Source organism: Strix uralensis, chromosome 31, assembly GCF_047716275.1.
Source record: "Strix uralensis isolate ZFMK-TIS-50842 chromosome 31, bStrUra1, whole genome shotgun sequence".
NCBI lineage: Eukaryota > Metazoa > Chordata > Aves > Strigiformes > Strigidae > Strix > Strix uralensis.
This window is the reverse complement of record NC_134002.1, coordinates 929,637-951,930: the sequence shown is the minus strand read 5'-3', so window position 1 is coordinate 951,930 and position 22,294 is coordinate 929,637. Positions and strand designations below refer to the sequence as shown.

Genomic DNA, 22,294 nt, shown 5'->3' with positions numbered 1-22,294 from the left:
ACTTTCAGCTCCTTTGTGGGTGATGCAAAGGTGGACAGAGGCCTCAAACAACCTCACCTGGTTCACCCTGGCCCCTTGCAATTCAAAGTCAAATGAGAGCTTGTTCAGGGCTCTCTTCACACCTGAGTTACTCTATGATTCAATGAATCTTTCCCGTGACGATGTTTCTGATGACAGAATAGGCTGAGGAAGAAGGAAATAAAAAAAGAGGCAGAAGAGGAGCTATAAAATGTGCAAACATAACTACAGCAGTTCCTGTGAAGAATGTTTCTCCACTCAGACCGTTAGTAAGAAATATATTTGATAGATGTTAATAAACAAACAGATTTTGATCTGGTCAGGTCCTTGGCCATAAGGAGGGTGATGGATGTGTATGGTATTATGAGGTCATTTGTGTCTCAGAATCTCACAATTCAGTAGGAAGTGTGTGGCTGTGAAGGGGACCGTGAGGTCAGTTCTGTCTCTGGAGGTGACAGCCCAGCAGCAGGTACACGGCTGGGAAAGTGCCTCTGCCAAAGTACCCATAGGCCTTACCCAGGAGAAGGGCTTGGACATGGGCTGTCATGTCCATTCCACCTGAGTACATGTGGGACAGCAGCAGGCACATGGCTTCGTCACGTCCATCCGAGAAGCTGAAAGGCCAGCAGCGGTCATGTGGTTTAGAAGATCCTGGTGGGGTTCCTGCTCTCTGGTCAGCTGAAAGGCCACAGGAAGCCTTTGGGTTGGTTTCCCTTCTGGGCGGGTGGATTCTGAGGTGGTAGAGCTTTCCTTGGTAGTGGGAAACATCAGTGAAGGTCGGGAAATGGTGGGGTGGGAGCAAGGCGGGGAAGGGAGATGGGTGCTCCAGCCTGCAGGGAGAGAGGGGCAGGAGTGGGACAGGGTAGAACAGCCTGCGGTGGGGATGGCAAAGGGCGCTGGCAAGGATGGAAGGTGCCAACAGAACCCAGGTCTTTGTCCTCTCCTGTCATGGATGAGTGTGTTAGATCACTTAAAGTATCATGGGGAAAGGTATTAGCAAAAAGTGATTTTAATGTGAATTTGTAACTGTGTGACTTAATGAAATTTGATGGCAAGTTTCACTCTATTACTTACTACATGGAAGAAACAGAGAAAGGAAAATTGAGGTAGAATAGAGTTAGAATGATTTACACAGAGACCGAAGATGCAGGAGTGTAGGGGGACCCTCCCATTGCATCACGAGGTTCAGATGGGGCCCTCTTACTTTCAAAACTCCTTCTCAGAGAGGAGTCTAGGTGCAGCTAGATCCAATCTTAGTCCCAGACCTGGTCAAGAGTTTATGTCTAATGGAATTAATATAAAGATTAAGGAAAATATCTTGTTGAATTTTTACACTAATTTGTTGGGTAATGAGTGATTATATATCCCACAAAATTTTGAGGTAGCAGAAAGTTAAGATGTATTAACACTAAGAAGGTAAACCACAAGATTAGGTTGAATGATTTTTGGCAATACTTAATCACTGGCTGATTATAAGGCTGATTTAATAAAATTCATTATAATCAACATCATAAAGTGTCCTGAAACAAATAGACACACACACAAACATACACGCACAGAGAGGTATAGAGTTTAATGTGTGATAGTAAATTATTGGTACCAAATAATCACTGAAACTTCATTTCATCATTTTTCAGCAGAGAATTTTTGAACCCTTTCTCTTCATCAGTTTCTATCAGCAGACGATCTTGGAAATCTTAGCGAAATCTCTTCTATGGAATCCTCACAAAATCTGCCCTAAGAGGCATCCCAGCTCAGAGGGTGATACTGGGACACAGCCTGTTACGATCCCGTGGAACTCAAAGGGTCACACTTAGGTTCGCTATTTATAGGATCACGAGATGATTGACTTTGGTCAGTATTTTTTTCGTATCGGCCACAATTCTTGTCAGATAATTCTGGTACCTCCCCAAGCAGGCTACGATCCAGGCAGCAGGAGTTTCAGGTACAGTTAGGAAGTGCCCAGTCGTCCTACTGCACTGTAGTTATAACCAGGACAAGAAAGTACCAGATTGTCCCAACTGGCTGCACTTGTAGCCAAGATAAAAACTTGCCAGATCGTCCCAGGCCACTGCACTTGGAACCAAGACAAGAACACAATGTTGGCTGGTCCTGAGGTGGCCCGGGGGATCTCCACCACCACACCTTGGCTATGGCAGTTGCCCATGAGAAGACATGTCCTCATGGCACTGGGGCGTCATTGCCTCCTCGCAGCCCCATGGGGAAGCTGGAAGTTGTTGTGCCCTTGTTGTCCTTTACTTGTCATTGAACCTCCCTTATGAAGACAGGAGGAGAGAGTTGGGGGTGTTCAGCTTGGAGAAGAGAAGGCTCCGGGGAGACCTTACAGCAACCTTCTAGTACTTAAAGGGGCTACAGGAAAGCTGGGGAGACCTCTTGATCAGGGAGTGTAGGGATAGGAGGAGGGGTCATGACTTTTAACTGAAGAGGGTAGATTTAGATTAGATATAAGTTAGAAATTCTTCCCTGTGATGGTGGTGAGGTACTGGCACAGGTTGCCCAGAGAAGCTGTGGCTGCCCCCTCCCTGGAAGGGCTCAAGGCCAGGTTGAGGAACCTGATCTAGTGGAAGGTGTCCCTGGCAATGGCAGGGGGGTTGGAACAAGATGGTTTTCAAGGGTCCTTCCAATCCAAACCATTCTATCATTCTATGATTCTATAGACACCCTTGCTCCTCACCTCACCAACCTTGTTATTTCTTTCATTGGCCCCCTGGGACTTGCATCACTTTTCTTTATATAAGACTTCTCCACTGAAGCCCACACCTGATTGTGACAGCTTCTTTGCAGCAATTTCCACCTGCTTTCCTTAGAGCACTGGAGGTAATCAGGCACAGAAGGGTTTTTTTTAAATTGGGAGAAAGAAAAAACAAAAAGCACATCACACTGGCGGCTTTATTCACCCCCTTAAGGATATTCAAGGAACAGACTAATCATATTCACAGTGTGCCTGGATACATCTTGTCTTCAACAATGTCATCCTAGAAGGACAACAATGGTCCATACCAAAACTCAGTTGAAGCTTGAACAGGAATTCAAAAGCACCAAGATGAGCTTTTAGTACTTCAGGAACAGCTGAAGAACAAACAGAGATACTGTGGGACCACTGCTGAGTTTAGAAAGAGCAGGTGTAGGTAGATCTGAGATGGTCTGTGTTTGCCTCAGTTACCACCAGTGAGGTCCCCCAGGCCTTTGTGTTTTCAGTCAGGACTCAGGACAGGAAAAAACAGCGGTGGATGGGGATCAAGGCAGGGGTGACTTGAGCAAACTACACCCTTACCAGTCCATGGGAGCAGTGGGGCTGCACCCAAGGGTGCTGAGAGAGGATTTCACCAGGACATGCTGGTCTGTTAGGATCCCAGTAAGAGAGGCACTCAGACTCTGTGAGGCATCATTTAAAATGCTGTTCGTTAGTGCTAACACCATAAGGAGAGAATCGTAGAGCTAATCTTATGTCCCTCGAGATGGAGGGAACCCCAGGGGTTGTAGCATTGAATGGGCTTCTGACCTACAAGCAGCATGCCATGCAGACCCTATCTGTCGATGAGAGTCTCCTGGTTTGGACATTCAAGCTACTCTGGGACTTTCTTAGAAGGAAACAACATAATTTCTCATTTCTGCAGTCAAAGAGGAACAACGTTCTCATGAGAACTTCTTGCTGCACTGTTAGGTAGAGGCACAGCCAGGCAGGTGGCATAAGGAGCAGTAGAGAGTGGGAGCTGCCTGCAGGCTCCTCTGTGACAAAGAGCTGCTGAGGTTGTCCTGTGGCCAAGGGACCCGTGCAGCACAGCACAGGCGTGAAGACCGCGCTGTACATGCAGCAGCACAGAGCAGCACAGCACTGACTGCTCAGGTTTCCCAGGGAGAAGGCTGGGCTCCACCCTGGTGCCCCAGCTGAGGTGCTGCGGCCCAAATGTGCACTGCCAGGAAGGGCTGTATGTCCATTGCTCGTCACAGGACTGTGACATTTTTGAATCAAATGATTAGCATAGTGTAGCATGGCGTAAGAGAGAACAGAACAGAAGAGAATAGTTCATTTGGAAGGGACCGTACAGTGACCACCTAGTCCAACTACCTGACCACTTCAGAGTTGACCAAAAGTTAAAGCATGTTAATAAGGGCATTGTCCAAATGCCTCAAACACTGACAGGGCTGGGACAATGACCAGCTTTAAGAAGCTCTTTCCAGTGTTTGACCATCTATAGGTAAATAAATGTATCCTAATGTCAGTTCTGAACATCCCCTGATGCAGCTCGGAAATATTCCCACGCGTCCTGTCCCTGGATTCCAAGGAGAAGAGATCAGCACGTCCCTCTCCACGCCTCCTCCTCAGGAAGCTGAAGAAAGATCACTCCTCAGTCTTTTTTTCTCCAGACTGAACACACCCAGAGTCCTCAGCGTCTCCTCATGGGACATTCCTTCCAGCCCTGTCACCAGCTTTGTTGCCTTCCTCTAGTCACATTCAAGGGCCTTCACATCTTTCTTACATTTTGGGGCCCAAAACTGCACACAGTATTCAAGGTGAGGCTGCACCAACACTGAATACAGCGGGGTAGTCACCTCTCTTGACTCGCCTTTTGGGATCCAGGGCGCACTTGTGACTCCTCTTAAGCCTACAGGGTGCTCCCCCCACAATTGGACAAGCTGTCCAGAAGGGTACTGTGAAGGGTGGTATCAAAAGCCTTACAAAAATCCAGGAAAACTACATCCACCACCTTCCCTTCATCCTGTCAGTGGGTGACCCTGTACTCAAAGGATATTACAGTAGTTAAACTGGCCTTTCCCTTTGTGAACCCGTGCTGACTGTGTCTGCTGATTGCATTCTCCTTTAAATGTCTTTCAGTGGCACCGAGTATGATCTTCTCCATAATTTTTCCAGCTATTGAGGTCAGACTAACAGGTCTGTAGTTTCCTGGGTCTTCCCTCATGCCCTCCTTGTAAATTGGAACAACACTGGCTGGCTTCCAGTCACTGGGCATCTTCCCAGACTCCCAAGACCTTTGGCAGATGATGGAGAGGACTCCTGCTGTTACACCTGCCAGCTCCTGCAGTACTCTGGGGTGAATCCCATCAGGCCCTGTGGACTCATGAACATTCACCTGATACAACTGATCCCTTACGATTTCAGGATCCACCAATGGAAGGTCACTGTTGTCACAGTCATGGTCCTCCAACTCAGAGGACCAGGCAGCACAAGGTCTGTCAGTATTATTAAAGCGTGAGGCAAAGAAGGCACTGAAGGCTTGGGAGGTTCTCTCTGCTGTCCTCCAGAAGCCTTATAGATAGCTGGTGTCCTGCTCTGTTTCCCCTCCAGCAGATATCGGGGGCTTCAAGTTGCCCATGAGTTGCTGTCCCAGGAATGTCTGAAGAGGCCTCAACTACTCCTTCCTGAGTTAGCCCGGTTCCTTGTAGCAGACACCTACTACAATGTCACCCATGTTGCTCTGTCCACTAATCCACTGCTTCTCAGCTGACCCATCACCTCTCCCCAGGCACAGCACCATGCATTCTCACTGCTTTCTCGCAGGAACAGCAACTCCTCCTCCTCACCTTCTCAGCCTTTCCTTCTAAAGAGCCTGTACACACCCATCATCACACTCCAGCTGTGAGAGCTGTGAACCACAGCTCCTTTAATGTAAATGTCCTTGGGGCTCTGGAAATTCCATGACTTCAAATTCCTCTCATTTGTTCTCCACACTGCATGAATTCCTGTGAAAGCTCTTAAAAGATGTGTCCAGCCCTGCTGATTTCCCAGAAAGCGCAAGAGATCATTTCCATGGTGCTGTCCTGTAGCATCCCCTTCTTTATGTGCATATGTCTGAGGTGTTTCCTTCTCAGCTCTGTTTTGCTAATTACCATATCCCTTCTGATCTCATCATGTAAGACCCTTTCCTTGTCAGTACCATCCAACACTTCCTCACTTGGTCACTGTCTTCCTTCGTCAGTCATTACAAGTTTAATGTTCTTACCAGTTTGGCCAGCCTGTTGTCACAGACACTTTTGCCCCACATAATCAGATTGTTCCCTTCTCTTCCTAGCAGCGTTTGATCCTTATTGACAGACTCGTATTCATAAAAACCCTGTTGCTGACACCAGCTGCACAACCAATTTTCTACCTACACTTCTCCTCCAAACTTTCCCTCACCAGAAGGATTGAGGAGGACACTGCCTGCACCTCCATGCCTTTAACTGTCACATGCAGAGCCATGTCATCATGCGTGATATTTGCCAGGTCTCCTGGGGCAGTATCAGTGGTGCTCATGTGGAAGAGCAGCTGGGGGAATATTACAAGGTTTGGTCAAGTTTCAGCAGCCTCTCGGCAATGCACCCTTGGATGAAGGAGAGCTGACAGGGCTCCTCCAAACCTGCTAGAGGATTCTGGCAGTTTGCCAGAAGTCCAGGTCTCCTCTGACTATCCTTACGTGGTAGCAACAGACACTTTCTTAGATGGTTCTCAGGATGTCCAAGATTCAGGCTGACCCAGGATCTCAGACAAAGTCCCCAGAAGACATTGCCAGGACTGTTGAACAAAACTTATGCTGAATGCAGTGTTGATCCTGATGTGAGCAGGAGGCTGGTCTAGAGCCTTCCCAAGGTCCCTTCCAACATGAATGGTTCAGGGATTTGGTCATCTCCGATGACAGCTCCTGCAATTCTTGCAGCCATGAATTCCTCCTCTGCCTGTGGGTGAGCACCAGCACAGTAACCCTAGAGCCAGACTTTCTCACTAATGTCATGTGGCTGGTTCAGCCTGAAACATTTTCAGTCCAAAGTGTCATCGTGACTGACTGCTGCTTCAGACAGAACAGGCCCTGTGTACAGCCTGCAACACCTCGGCACTGCAGAAGGATGAAGAAAGGGAGTGACGCCTGCAGAAAGTCACAGCATGAGGGTAATGATATTCCAACGTCCCTAAGGTCCCTTGAAAACTTAATAAAATAGAATAGGATTGAAGAGCCCGAGATATCTTAGGCATGCATTTACACGCTTGGATTTTTCACTATGGGAGGGGGCAGGAGCTGGGTTTGTTATGTGAGGAAAAGGGGTGGCTTTGGTGAGACCTAGTAACAGCCCTTTCACCCTTCCCAGGGGATCATCAACAAGATGAGGCCAGGTTCTTCCCTGATGTGCGTGATGAGAGGATGATGGCCACTGGACATCCATAGAAACAAATGAAAACTGTGTACCCATGAAGACAGTCAAGCCCTGGAACAAGTTTCCCAGAGAGGTTGTGTCATGTCATTCCCTGGAAGTTTTCAAACCCAGAAGGAATAAATCCCTGAGGTACCTGGTGTGACCTGGCAGCTGCCCTTGTGTGAGCAGCAGATCAGCCTAGAAACCTCCGGAGGTCCCTTCCAGCATGAGTGACTGTGCATTTCCTTCTACCACATTTTTAGTGATGGTAGGGAAAGCACTCGGGTTCCCTGTGAATAAGTCAAACATAATTATGTTCCCATCGTCTGTGTCTTTCTTATCCTTCACCAGTCACTGCTGCTTAGATGCAGAGCTGCTTGACAGGTACCCCAAAATCACCTTGATCGTGTCCTTTGCTTCACCTTCTGTTTTATTTTTTTCCCCCATCAGAGACATTCATCCTGTGATCATCCTTGTACCCTGTCACCCAAACAGCCCACCTCTGTTTTCTCTTTTCCTACTGCCCCTTGCTTTGCTTGCTCTGTAACTCTTTCTGAGATGGTCAGAGTGGTTAATACTAGGTTGGGCAGCAATTCCATTAAAGTAGTACATCCTTTAGTGTTTGAGGTGCTCTGTAACTCCTCATGCTGCCATCTTGTAAGAGACAACACCATCAGGATGAGACATCTGCACAGAAACTTTAACACCTGACCAAACAAAGAGCCCTTGAGTCACTTTGCAATTTGGCCAACAGGAACCTCTTGAAGTTTAGAAGGAGAAGTGGCTAGTGCTGCTTCAGGGGGGAAGAATAACCCCATGCATCAGGGCCGGCTGGGACCTGAGAGGCTGAGCAAAGGCCTTGAGGAAGAGGGCCTGGGCACTACGAGGGACACCATACAAGCCAGTGGTGCATGCTCACCATGAACAAGGCCAGCTGCATATGGGACTTGATGAGGAAGAAGGTGTCCAACTAGACACGTGGTGGGCTAGTGTGTCTGTCTGTGGGGCTTCCTGCTCTGGACGAGTGAGGAGGAACTGGAGACGGTCCAGAGGAGGTTTGCCAAAATGATGTTTGGGGCCTCAAGCACATGGCGTGTGAGGAAGGCTGAGGGACCGGATCTTTTTCAGCCTGGTGAAATGGAGGCTCAGAGCAGCACAGTGAGAATCTGCAACAGCTTGAAGGGTCATTTCAGAGATGGTGGCATGCAGAAGATTGGTGCGGGAGTTAAACGCATGCAAACCATCACACAGTGATTAAGCAATGCCTCTTTAATATGGTGGACAAGCCTTTTATCCTGAAGGTGAGAATCACAAGATACAATCACATGGTACAATTCTTTCTGATTTGACAGGTAGCTTTGCACATGCTCCTTAGGCTCTCTTCTGGTTGGATGAAAACTGCCACATCGACATTGTACAAACTTCTTCTCGTCCCAGGCCATCACCCTGAAGCTGTTTACCTTCCTGGGTTCTTCCTCATTCTTCCAGGGTCAGTCCCTCGTCACATCCTTGCTCATACACAGGATTGCTCACACGTCCATTTTCTTGCAGGGACTCCTTCTGAGTCCCCACATATCCCTCTTTTTGTTTTTGAGCAATCCAAACCCCTTGTAAGCTTTTTTGCAGCGATTGTCTAACATAAGAAATTAAACATGGCAAAATAATAGCAAGCACAATAATCACAATAATTACAATGATTACTCCTTTTAACAATTCTTTGCTCGTAATAAGTTGACCTTGCCAAAAGGTTGTGGTGTTGGTGCCTGCCTGGGTAATTTGAGCAATGGCATTGGCCTGTGAAAATTTCATTTTTCCCAACTATCGTCTGACACAAACCCAATGAATTCTTGTGGGTCAAAGTGAGGGAATCTCAATAAGCATGTTCTGAATGGGTCCGACGGAGTAGCCATCGAAAGGCAGAAGGATTCTTGACCTGTCTCTTTAGCTATAGTTACCCATATGTCTGGTCAGGGAAACACTACTTTTGCTGGATGAGCATTAATCACTGTCGGAACCATCACAAGGCTTAGAATCACAACCTTGATCTCTTTTCCAAGATCGCACCCAGCAAGATGGAGCCCATCTAGTGCCGGTATCGGTAATAACGCAGGCATAGCCTCGACCCGTCATTGTTAGTTCCACAGGTCCTTTCTACTCTCCCTTAGCAATATCTTTGTACTGAGTAAAAGCACCATCTCCACACTGGTTTATACTGGATTTCAGACCCATACTTATGTATTACTACTGGTGGTTCCTCCCTATCACCTGTGAGCCGTAAGTAACTTAACACATACACCGCTTTTGCACGTCATTCTGCAACAGCCAAGACCTCTCCCCCTTTTTGTTTTTGCAAAAGCGCCTTTAAAGTTTTGGTGTGCTCTCTCCACTATGGTTTGCCCCGTAGGGGAATGTGGTATACCTGTGATGTGATGTATACCCCAGAGTTGACAAACAACAAAAAAAAAGAAGACCCAAATTTTTGAGAGGTATAGGCTGGTCCATTATAAGTTTCACGGGTCAGTTGAACTAATCTTCCATATTTTCTGGCTCATTCCACTCTACCGCGATGGTAACTTCTCACAGCTTAGTGCTTTTTCGTAGTTCAGTGTTGCAGCTGTCCGCTGTTTTTGCCCGCTACCTTGGCACAACTCAGCAGTTTCTTATCTATCTTCCAAGGCCTGTTCTTCTTAGCTATTGCTCAGAGGCTGTGTAAAGCTGCATCTGCAAGACTTATTTCGAGACTTCATCAATTAAGGGTTAGGCAAACTCCAAAACACAGCATACTTAAAAAGGTTTCACAGAATGGTAGAAACAATACAGCAGTTACAGTTACCAGAGTAAGGTAATTGCAGTACCCACAACTACGGGATATGAAGAAATACCACAAAAATAAACAGTAAAGAAAATACAGAATAGCAGACTTACTTAATGGAGTACTAACATTCAGATCTGCAATTGCTGGGGAACCCTGGATGCAGCGAGAATTTAGAGTGCCCTTCCTTGCAAACTGGAAATCCTACGCGATGCGTCCATCCGTAGGTGAGGCATCCAACATCGCTGCAAACAGGTCCAGCCTCATATATCTACATCAACAGGCCAAAATAACTGGCAATTTTCTTTGAGCGGAAACATCTGATCTCATCCTCCTGTTGGGTTCCACCCAGAGCCTGGCCACCACTCAAGGCGGAAAACCAAGGGAGTTTCTAATAAGGTTAAACACTTGAGTTCTTAATTCTTAATATTGCTAAACAAAGAAAGCTGAATACATACATTCTTATAGAATTTCATCCTTCATTTTGCTTAATTGATCAATTGAAGAAATCACAAACTGTTGGTATAGGGGCGTCCACAGCACCTGCGGCTGGTTCCTGAGTGTCTACGGCTGCAGCTGGGCTGCGTCTCACACACGCAGAACAATCATACAAAGAGGCCTCTTACACTTATCACTCACACAACATAAAATCACAAACACTACAGAGATCAAAACACCATTAAGAATATATAAAGTCATTGCTAGTTGATTATGTGGTGCGTCCAGAAAATTCCCCCTTGTTTTATAGCGTTCACCATGGTGCAACCACTTCATGCACTGCACCAGCATAGGCTGCAATATTAGAGTGTTGCATTCCTCGGTTGGTTAACTCAATCATATCAGCTACAGATGCTCCATGTGGGAGGGTCGCTAGCAGGCGCTGGGTAGATGGGTTAGCGTTTTCAAAGGCCATTAACTTGAACATCTTTTCTTTCATCTCTAGGGTCATGTCAGATTGTTGTTCTAGGGAGTGATAAAGGCGGTCTACATATTTTGAAAAAGGTTCATTTAGTCCCTGTTTTACTGTTACAAACTTGTCCTGTTTCTTGCCTTCTGTGTCAGGTACAGACAGTAGGGCCTGACAGGCTATTGACTGTGATAGCCGTAACACTTCATTAGAGAGATTGACCTGTAGATCTACTGCGGTGAAGGGCCCTGTACCTAATAGCATTTGTGCTTGGACAAGATGAAGGGGATCACCCTGTGGGCGCGGACGAACCTGTTCTTCATTAGCTAACTTCGACCATGCGCTTTCAAATAACATTTTCTGAGATGGAGTTAAAATAACTGCCGCTATTTGATCAATATCTTTTGGAATTAACAACGATGATGAGAATATATAGTGAATGATTTGTTTGGACAATTGGTGATGAAGACCATTTTGGATTACTGAAGCCCTAGCTTTTTCAAGCAATTTCCAACCTAAGGGATCCCACTCATTGGCGCCAGTAACAGTATTAAAGGAAACTGGAAATGCTTGTACGGTTTCTGGGATAAAAGACCCTTCTATTATAGCATCTTTAAGAATTCCTTTCCATCGGCGTGTAGCTGCAGAGGCACTCTGCACCTGTGAAGAAAAAAGATGCGAAGCTGCAGGGTGAGATGATGAGGGTGCAGTAGCAGACACAGGAACTGAATACTCGAGTGATGGATCAGGAGGAGCAGATGGCTGTGGTCTCGTATTTGACGAAAAGGTATATGGTTTCTGCTCCCTCTTCTCTGCCTGTGATACAGTTAAGTTATCAAGCTTGTCTACAATGTGCAGGAGTAAAGTTTTAATGTCTGCAGAGCCGGCTTGTGAGGCGGGGCTCTCTTCTCCCGAGGGGTTGTTCTGTGAGGGTGGGATGGGCGGGCACAAATCCTCTGTACCCCCGCCCTCGCCTGGGTCCCGCCCACTACTGGCGTCTTTGGTCTGTTTCGGTTTCTCCTCAGTCGCTTTCCGGTTGGCATCAGACACCCTTCCGGTGCTTCCCGCCCCTGATGACGCAGTTTTGAATTTAGGTCCCGCCGCTCGCCGCGGCCCCGGCGGCACAATCGTTAAGTCAAACGGATTTTTCGGCTCACCCAGCGCGGCAGGCGCTGCAAGCGGCATCGAGTCCCCCCCTCCCTCATCACCCCAGGGCGAGGGGGCTGAGGGGGGGGAAGGGGCCGGACCGTCCTTCCGGCCATGGTTGGGGCAGGGTGGTAGCGGCGGCAGCGGCGCTGTGGCTGATATATTAAGATTAGGGGCCGGACCGAGCGCTGCAGCGACATACGCCGCAGCCGTACGCTCACTACTCATCTCCTGTAACGCCTCTCGGATTAATTTCCATAGCACAGTGTAATTGTTAACTTCTCTTGCCGACTTTCCTCCATCACTGACCGAGTCCCATAGCTGTTTCCCTATGGCTTCCCAGGTAGAGGCTTCAAATACAAGCCCTGCACTGGGGATAAGTCCTTTCTCTCGGCTCCACTTTAACAAGCCTTCTAACGCGGACTTCTCATATTTTATCCCTCTCACAGAGAGGATAAGTTGGAGGAGTTTTACTACTGCTTGCTCGTCTCTAGTAAGCGTAGACCCCATTCCTCCCCGGCCGCCGCCTCTCGCGGATCGTTAGCCGCCTCTCGCGGCTCCCTATACTCAGCCGCCTCTCGCGGCTCCTTAAGAGTACAGCGCGCTGATTCTCACCTTCAGACACCGGGGCAGCGTCTGGCTGAATTTCGACCGGCTTTCCCGCGATAATACTTCACCAAGTCCCCTTTGGACTTGTGCTAATTTGATTTTGGTCCCTATTCGGGCACCAGATGCAGAAGATTGGTGCGGGAGTTAAACGCATGCAAACCATCACACAGTGATTAAGCAATGCCTCTTTAATATGGTGGACAAGCCTTTTATCCTGAAGGTGAGAATCACAAGATACAATCACATGGTACAATTCTTTCTGATTTGACAGGTAGCTTTGCACATGCTCCTTAGGCTCTCTTCTGGTTGGATGAAAACTGCCACATCGACATTGTACAAACTTCTTCTCGTCCCAGGCCATCACCCTGAAGCTGTTTACCTTCCTGGGTTCTTCCTCATTCTTCCAGGGTCAGTCCCTCGTCACATCCTTGCTCATACACAGGATTGCTCACACGTCCATTTTCTTGCAGGGACTCCTTCTGAGTCCCCACAGTGGCACTTGTCTTTGTAGTGGAAAAAATCAGGAGAAAAGAAGAGTGACAGAAAGTGTGTTATGCCAGTGTACTGGGTCTGGCTGAGCCGGAATTGGTTTTCCCCTGTAGCAGCCCTCACGGTGCTGTGTTTTATGTCGGGAGCTGGCAGGGTGTTGATAGCACACTGGTGTTGTGGCTACTGCTGAGTGGTGCTTACACAACACCAAGGCTCTTTCCGACATTTCCCCCCCAGTGGGATGGGGTGGGCAAGATCTTGGGAGGGGACACAACCAGGACAGCTGACCCCAACTGACCAAAGGGATATTCCAGATCGTATGACATCTGCTCAGTATAAAGCTGGGAAAAAGGAGGAAGGGGGTGGGGTTACCCTTGGTCATCCAAGGCAACCACTATGCATATTGGAGCCCTGCTTCTTGAGAAGGCCCGACATCGCCTGTTAATGAGAAGTAGAGAATAAATCTGGGGTTTTCTTCCTTTTGTTTCCGCATGCGGACCTTTGCTTTGCTTTGCTTATATTAAAACTGCTTTTGTTTTACCCCCAAGGGTTGGGGGTTTTTTAACTATGTTATTTTCTTTCCCCTCTTTGCCCTCTTGAGAAAAAAAGGGGGAAGGGGGGGAGGGTGATAGAGCGACTTCGTGGGTACCTGGCATTTAGCCAAGGTCAAACCATAACAGCGAGGTTGAGACTAGAAATGAGGAGAAAGAAATGTCACACCAAAGGCAGTGCTGTGGTGCAATAGGCCATCCAGAGGGAGTCTGGATCAGCCCATGGCCTTGTGTTTCAAGGAAGAGCCCGGGAGGACAGAGAGCTATCAGTGAGGGTAGTGAGATGTCAGAGTGAGAAGAGGTTTGGGTGTCCACAGTCTTCAATGAAACAGGTGCAGGCATGGGACACCGTAGGACAGACTGTGCTGGAGACAGCTGGGAGCTGTGGCAAGGCTGAAAGCCCACAACAGAACTGACCTATTCATCACCTCGTCTATGGCTGTTGTCTCTGCAAACGAGGCCTGCCAGTAGGTACCTTCACCTTATTCACCAAGACCTCATTCTGTCCTTGCCCCACCCAGGAGAGACGCAGAAGTACTACTCGTACTGTAGTCCTGCCCTTGGCATTGCCCATCCCCACATCACACTGCCCCAGGTAAAGCCCTGAGGAATGTGTGAGGGACAGGATCTCCCTTCCCAGGGGCTGGAGGCCAGGGCTTGGCCTTTTGACTTAAAGTACCACTTCCAGGTTTACTCAGCATCAGACCCACCTTGACATGGTCTTTGCCTACCTGTCATCACTGCCTGCAGTTTTGTGCTCTAACCAGCCCCTGGGGAGGCTTAGTCAGTAATGGTCCTCACTGGGACCCTTTAACACTCCAAGGAACTTTGGAGTTTACATGTGACTTGGACTTCTTTGAGAGGTTTCTTCAGTTTCCTCTCTCGTAATCCTACGGGATTACCCTAACAGATCAGTAGGTCTTTGAGGAACTTCATAAAGTTCCTTCAACTGCTCATTCAGATACAGAAATCTCAAGCTGCTCTTGGCCTGCCTCTCCCCTTCCTCTCTGTCCCTGTCTTGCCTCTGCTGGGATGAGCAGTTTTGCAATGAACGTTTTGTCCCCAGATTGCTGGGGCCAGCTGCTGGCCATTCAGAATCCTGTAACAGGAGTGGCCTCACAATCATCACAATTTCTGGTGCCTTTCCCTGTCTCTCCCCATCCACTCCCTTGACTCCTCATTGCTGCTAGATCCCACGTTCAACAGCCAAACCCAGCCCTGTGGGAGACATCGGCCTGTCAGCCCTGCACAGCCTCTGAATCAAAGCCAGGCTTTGGTGAGAAACAGGCCTTGGGAGAAAGATCAGAAACTGCCGAGCTGTGCCAAGGTGGCAGGGAAAAACAACGGCCAGCTGCAACACTGAGCTGTGGGAAAGTGCTGAGCTGTGAGAAGTTACCGCCGCGTGAACAGCGCGTGAACGAGAGGTGATTGGTCTGCACAGCATGTCTTAGAGTGATCTCATGCTGATAGGAGAAAAGGTTGCCCACATATCACAGTGGGCAGCAGGACAGTGGTGGCCATGACACTGTGGGGCCATGTCACAGTTGGCAGGATGTCAGTGGTGGCCATGTCACAGTGGGGGCCATGTCACAGTGGGCAGCAGGTCAGTGGTGGCCATGTCACTGTGGGGCCGTGTCACAGTGGGCAGTGGGTCAGTGGTGGACTTGTCACTGTGTGGCCATTTCACAGTGGGCAACAGGTCAGTGGTGACCATGTCACTGTGGGGACCATGTCAGAGTGGGCAGCAGGTGAGTGGTGCCCATGTCACTGTGGGTGCCATGTCACAGTGGGCAGCAGGTGAGTGGTGGCCATGTCACTGTGGGTGCCATGTCACAGTGGGTAGTGGGTCAGTGGTGGCCATATCACTGCGGCCATGTCACAGTGGGCAGCAGGTCAGTGGTGGCCATGTCACTGTGGGTGCCATGTCACAGTGGGCAGTGGTCAGTGGTGGCCATGTCACTGTGGGTGCCATGTCACAGTGGACAGTGATTCAGTGGGGGCCATGTCATTGTGGGGGCCATGTCACAGTGGGCAGCAGGTCAGTGGTGGCCATGTCACTGTGGTGGCCATGTCACAGTGGGCAGCAGGTCAGTGGCCGCCATGTCACTGTGGGTCCGTGTCACAGTGGGCAGGAGGTGAGTGGTAGCCATGTTACAGTGGGGTCCATGTCACAGTGGGCAGCGTGTCAGTGGTGGCCGTGACACTGTGGGGGCCACGTCACAGTGGGCAGCAGGTCAGTGGTGAGGGCTGAGCAGGTGCCTGGACGCCAAGACAATGAAGGAACCAAGGAACTTAAATTTCTATGAGGATGACTTACAGTGGAAGAGGTTGAAGACCCACTGTCAAATGCAAGAGGAGCCTGTACGAGCGAGAGTGGACAGACAACCAAACAATAGTTGTCTAAAACAAGTGGAGAGAAATCCCAGGTGGAGTCCACGTGGCATGGGAATGCACCAGAAGGAGAAACTCCTTGCTGTCCATAAATGCCAGGAGCGTATTTCTGTCACATGTGGCATTCAGCTTCCCTGATTCCCAAAACCTACGAGTAGGAGCTTTAGGGTGCAGACCATGGCCTCTGGGGGTGTTAAAGCTGGATGCAGTGAGGTGCAGGGGTAATGTAGAGCTGTATGAGGCAGTGCCTCCCAGGCTTCTCCTTGCAGTCAGTGGAGTGGAGGATATGATCACCTGACTTGTCTTAGCTAGTCACATAAAACAAAAGAGGATCTGTGCAGCATAAACATCTGCACTTACTGGACAAGAGATCATAGGATAATAACATCACTGAGTAGACCCTTGGGAGGTCTGTGGGAAAACCCTCTGCTCAAAGCAGGGTCAGGTATATGGTGAGACTTGGCTTCTCAGGGCTTGGTCCATCTGGGTCTTGAAAACCTGCAAGGATGGAGGACTTCACAATCTCTCAGGGGGACCAACGCTTGTTCCAATGCTTGGCTAGCCTCATGGTGAAAAATGGGAGGCCCCCCCTGGCTGTGTGGTGCCCCTCAGGCATCCCTTCTCCAGGCTGAAGAAGCCTGTCAGTAGGAGCCCTTTCCCTGAGCAGAGGCCTGCGAGACCTTTTCAGGAAAGACTAAAGCAAAGGCACCGTTGAGTCCCTCATCCCCATCTGTCTCTGCTGCTGTGAAACCCCCTCCCCATTCAGCAGCAACTGGCATGGGCCTTGTTCAGCCTTTTACTGCAAACGCAGTGACTGAAGCTCTTCATTTTGCTCTGGATGTTGCCTGCAGCCCCCCTCAGTTCCAGGGGAACTTTGGCTTTCCTAAACACACGCCCTCAGCTCGGGTCATATTTCTAAATTCCTCCTTCATAGCCTGTCCTTGCTTCCACCTCCTGATTGCTGTGTCATGGCCCCCACGTGTGACCCATCCCTGCACCAGCCGCACTGCCCCCACGGCCCCTTCATCAAACACTGCCCAGGACGGGGTGTGTTTGGGGTGGGGAAATGTCCCCCACCAGAGCCCCCATGTCAGACCTCAGCATCCATCCCCACCAACTGTCCTGCTTTCACAGCTCACCAGAGTCTGGCCCCAGCCAGGCTGCAGCCTTTTCACATACAAGGGTTCCCAGACAGCCCTGCTCTGGGTTCTGCCAATTTCTGGGCAAGAAGAGAGGCTGGGGCAGGGCTGGCTCTTCCCCCAACACAGGCACTAAGACCAGCAGGAGGAAGGAAATGGGTACAGAAGAAAAACACTCATAAACTGGAGTGAGTGGGCAGTGCTGGAAATAGCTATTGAGAGAGGCTGGGGGGGATGATAAATGCTCTGGAACACCTTTTTGATCTGTCCTTGTCACCAAAGGCACAGACCAGCCTTTGCTGTCCTGCACCTGTATGTCTCGGCTTCCTTCCATGATATCTGGTTCTGCACCACACACCCACTGCAGCGTGTCCTCTCCCTGCGTGGTCATACAGCTCAGCTAACATTGGTGCTCTCCTCTGCCAGACACTTTCCAGCCCAGTCCAGCCTATCCCCAGCTCTTCTCATCTCCCCTGTCCCCTTCCCATCTCAGCCCCACGGAGAGGCCCAGTCTGGGCTGCAGGGTGCTGCAGAGCTCTGGGCACTCACCCCACAGCCCCAGGCCCTCTGAAGGGCACAGCAGCTGCTGGGGGACGATGTCATGAGGAAATGGAGGTCAGTGAAACTGCGGGACTCCCTGTCTCATGTCCAGATGGTCCTGGACCAAGTCACCAGAGACTGATTGTGCCCCCTCACTGTCGGCCCCTGTCCCCAGGCCAGCAAAAAATTCCAGGTCCAAAGACAGAGCATCCTGTCCCGAGGGGGTGCGTGCAGAAAGAGTTTTCTTTTTCATGGATTCTTCCCTGCAGGCACAGAAATGCTCCCTTGCTCTTCTCCAGTGACATCTCTGCTCCCCAGACACCCTTTCCTCACATAAGTGTGTCCATGATGGCCTGACCAGCTGTTCCTGGCTCTGTCCCCGTGCTCCCTGCAGGGCCCCAAGCTGGCAGTGCTGCTCTGCAGAGCAAAGGGACTATGGTGCCCTGGGATCATGGGGTAATCCTCCACTGGCCGTGGTGGTGGGGGTGAGGAGCAGACCCAGGCAGATGGGGTTCACTGCTTCTGAGGCCCTTTCCATCTTCCTGGATGGCTCAAGGACAAAGGACGGGATTGGGCAGGACCATGGGGTGTCTCCAATGGCACAAAAGGCAACGGAGGGCTGCAGTAGATCCAGCCCATGGGCTTTCCCAAAGGTTGTCCTGAACCACTCTCCAGTCTTGTGTGCCTTTGCCTCCTGGCTCCTCACAGCCTCTCCAGAAATTTCAGGGCTGTCATTACAGCATGGTGTCAGCAGGTTCACCTTTGCCTCCAGGGGACTCTAATTGGGTAATCACCCACTTTATGAGGTTCCACTCACTGCCCCCCCAGACTCACACACTGTCCCTGGAGATCCCCTGAGCTCTCCTAGCAGCTCCTGATTCCTCTCCAGAATGGCATCTGCCATCAGCCCCACTGCAGGTGGGACAGTGCCAGGCAGGTACATCAAAGACCAGCTGCTATCTGCATGGACATGTGCAACCAAGAAGGGAGGTCTTGGTCCAGCCCTTGGCCCCTAAATAGATCCCACTAGGTCTCTGCGCTTGTCCCTGTGAAACCATTAAGAACCACAAAGCAGCAAATGTCTTTTTGAGGGAGCAGATTCTTGAGTATATTCCCGACACCAGCTTTAGAAGAGGTGTCCAGCCTTCTGGTACTGCCCTGAGGAGCCCCTTTGGTGATGGTGGTGCTGACATGGAGGCCAGCTCTGACACTGTGGTTCACATGGCCTGCTCCTGCCTGCAGCAACTGAGGACACAACAGCAACTATGGACACAATGGGACAGTCAAAAACTACATAAGAGCTTGGAAGTGAAACAAATGCAAGGGCACAGCAGGACAGTGTGGAAATGAGGTGACCCCAGCACTGAAAAGGCCACGTCCTGCTGCTGTCCTTGGCCATGGCTCCAGGGAAACAGCAGCCCCAGCTCACAGGCAGCAGAGAGGCAGTGCCTGCCGAGGCAGCGAGGGGCAGCCCCGAGGGGCACTGAGGCTGCTCCTCCATGGGGCAGCTGGGCCCTTGGCTCCTGAATCCCTTTTGCCTGCTGGGGCTGGGCCCCCAGATCCAGAGGAGGTCTAAGCGAATGGAGGAGAGGCAAATGATTATGGTCTGGCTTTTCCAGCTATGCAAAGAGCCTGGTTGCTTCTGTACATTAGGATTTGAAGACAGAAAAAAATTGGTTCTAAGATTAAGAAGAAGTTGTATGAATAATACATGATTACAATAATTATTATGTTTAACAAACACGATCTAAAGAAAAAGAATAACAGAAGATAGGCTGGGACTTTACTGTATTCCCAGGAGTTATATGAGGATGGTTGGCATCTTATTCATGGTGGAGTAATGTGCATTCATATAATTTCCTCAGGGCATCCTTGATATCCTGGTTCCTCATGCTGTAGATGAGGGGGTTCACTGCTGGAGGCACCACTGAGTACAAAAATGACACCACCAGGTCGAGGGATGGGAAGGAGATAGAGGGGGGTTTCAGGTAGGCAACCATGCCAGTGCTGATAAAGAGGGAGACCACAGCCAGGTGAGGGAGGGAGGTGGAAAAGGCTTTGTGTCGGCCCTGCTCAGAGGGGATCCTCAGCACAGCCCTGAAGATCTGCACATAGGATACCACAATGAAAACAAAACAACCAAAACCTAAACAGGCACTAACCATGACAAGCCCAAGCTCCCTGAGGTAGGAGTGTGAGCAGGAGAGCTTGAGGATCTGGGGGATTTCACAGAAGAAATGGTCCAGGACATTGCCTTGGCAGAGTGGTATTGAAAATGTGTTGGCCGTGTGCAGCACAGCATAGAGAAACCCAGTGCCCCAGGCAGCTGCTGCCATGTGGACACAAGCTCTGCTGCCCAGGAGGGTCCCGTAGTGCAGGGGTTTGCAGATGGCAACGTAGCGGTCGTAGGACATGATGGTGAGGAGAGAAAACTCTGCTGAGATAAAAAAGAGAAAGAAAAGGACTTGGCCAGCACATCCTGCATAGGAGATGTGCCTGTTGTCCCAGAGGGAATTGTCCATGGCTTTGGGGAGAGTGGTGGAGATGGAGCCCAGGTCGAGGAGGGAGAGGTTGAGGAGGAAGAAGTACATGGGGGTGTGCAGGTAGTGGTCACAGGCGATGGTGGTGATGATGAGGCCGTTGCCCAGGAGGGCAGCCAGGTAGATGCCCAGGAAGAGCCAGAAGTGCAAGAGCTGCAGCTCCCGTGTGTCTGTGAATGCCAGGAGGAGAAACTCAGTTACAAAACTTCTGTTGGACATTTGCTTCCTCTGGGTATGGAGGCCTGTCGAAAAAGAAAAAAGCAGTTCAGGGTACAACTGATTTTTTGTGCAAAACTTCCTTCCAGAAAGACCTTCCTGCAGCTCCCAGGCTGGAGCTCTGGTGTTTGCTGGCTGAGGGGGCAGTGGGGAGCAAGGGATTCTGCTGTGGGCTCTGCAGGAGTCAGTCCTGCTGTGCCCCAACAGGCAGAGAGGAACCCGCAGTCATCGCTGGTTAACTCCACTCCGGAAATCCAAGAGATTTCAGCCTTGTCCCTCCCAGGGCCCCCGGCTGCAGAGCAGAGCTGTGGGGCTTTGCTCTTCTGGCTTTGGCTCCTGTTGCCCTGTCCTACCTGAGGAGTGCGTTCTGAAGGCAGACAGCCTGGACATTGCTGCTGCGCTACAAGTGCTCCATGGAGAGTGCGGGGGTGCAAACGGGCAGAGCCTTAGTGCAGAGTGAGGAGAGCCAGGCTGTCCATCAGACTTGCTCTCAGCTGCCCTGGGCTTGCACCTCTGGAATCTGCAGGAGGCTCACACCCAGCTGTTCCCTTGACAGGAAATTGGATGCTGCTGTTGAGAGCAGAGGAATCCAGGGATAGGCTGTCTGGTAAAAAGAGCCGGGTTTATCCCCATCCCATGGTCAGCATTGCCCAGAGACCCAGAGGCTCGAAGGGGGCTTGGGCACCTTGCTGCCACGGACATATCTGCATGGCAGGACCTGCAGGGCCAGTTGCTGAGCTGCAGCTGAAAGCCCCATCCCCAGAGAGCCTGAAAACAGGAGCAGCAGCAGCAGGGGCAGGTGGAGAACCAAGGAGCAATGCCCCAATGCTTCTGCCAAGGGAGGCCAGGCCAGGGAGGGACAGATGGGCACTGGGGAGAGTCTCCTCTGCTGCAGCTCTGGCTGCACAGGAGGCAGCTCCTGCCCTGGAGCCTGTGGCCTGGAAGGCAGAGGGTCTGCTGGGTGGGGGAGAAGACCAGGGGGGCTTGTTAGGTAAAAAGCACTTTCACTGAAGGGTAGTAGGGAGGTCCCCAAATACCACCCCCGCCCAGATAGTGCTGTCAGCCTGTTTCATTCCCTGTGAATGACTCTGGTGCCTGGAGCTGTCCCAGCCTGGAGCTGTTTCTCTTTTCCCTTATCTCCTCCCTGTCAGTGCTCACAGCCCCCATCCCACCCGCTGTGTGCTCAGCTCTGCCCTGCAGACCCCTCCTGGCAGCAGGACCATGCCCAGAGGCATTTCTGTGTGTGCAGGGACTCAGGAGAGGCTCAGACATCTGCAAACAAGAAATGGAGTCTTAGAGCCTGCTCCAGAAAGGAGAAATAGATTGCCATCTCCCACTGCCCACCCAGTAAAAAAGAGGACACTTACTGTGTTGTGAAGTTTTCTCCTCCAGTGAGCTCTCAGCATCCTGCCACTGCCGTCTGCCTTTCCCCTCTCTGTGCCCGGCTCCTCTGCCCTCGGTGCCTGCAGGCAGTGCCCTCAGCCCTGCTGCGCTTTGCAGAGGAGCTGCTCCTGGGCAGAGCTGTCTCTCTGCAGCGCTGACCACTTGCCCTGAGCTCCCTCTGTCCCAGGAGCCCGGCCCAGCACCTCAGCAGAGGACCAGCCCAATGCATTTTAATGACCCCTCAGGTGGGTTTGGTGCTGAGTCCATGAAACCCAGACACTCAGAAGCTCCTGAAGAAACCTCTGAAGAAGTCAAATTTAGATTCAAACTCCAAAGTTTCTTGTGGCTTTAATGGGTCCCACTGAGGGACTCTGTTGACAAAGCCTCCCCAGGCACCACTTAAA

General features: G+C 50.4%; 2 protein-coding genes across 2 annotated transcripts; both read right to left on the bottom strand.

The window, feature by feature from the left end:
* Positions 1–8,421: 8,421 nt before the first annotated feature.
* LOC141936097 (uncharacterized) lies at positions 8,422–13,130 on the bottom strand. The gene is made up of 2 exons (XM_074852822.1): positions 10,438–13,130; positions 8,422–9,896 (listed from the first exon to the last, which is right to left on the bottom strand). Exon 1 carries the CDS (start codon positions 12,540–12,542, stop codon positions 10,731–10,733), a length of 1,812 nt encoding a protein of 603 aa, XP_074708923.1. The 5' UTR covers positions 12,543–13,130; the 3' UTR covers positions 8,422–9,896; positions 10,438–10,730.
* A 6,444-nt stretch (positions 13,131–19,574) lies between these two features.
* LOC141936046 (olfactory receptor 14A16-like) lies at positions 19,575–21,970 on the bottom strand. The gene is made up of 2 exons (XM_074852770.1): positions 21,954–21,970; positions 19,575–20,517 (listed from the first exon to the last, which is right to left on the bottom strand). Exon 2 carries the CDS (start codon positions 20,508–20,510, stop codon positions 19,575–19,577), a length of 936 nt encoding a protein of 311 aa, XP_074708871.1. The 5' UTR covers positions 20,511–20,517; positions 21,954–21,970.
* Between the last annotated feature and the right edge of the window lie 324 nt (positions 21,971–22,294).

Bases quoted from the DNA above. Each gene is read 5' to 3' on its own strand.
- LOC141936097 (XM_074852822.1), bottom strand. From the start codon at position 12,542: ATGGGGTCTACGCTTACTAGAGACGAGCAAGCAGTAGTAAAACTCCTC.
- LOC141936046 (XM_074852770.1), bottom strand. From the start codon at position 20,510: ATGTCCAACAGAAGTTTTGTAACTGAGTTTCTCCTCCTGGCATTCACA.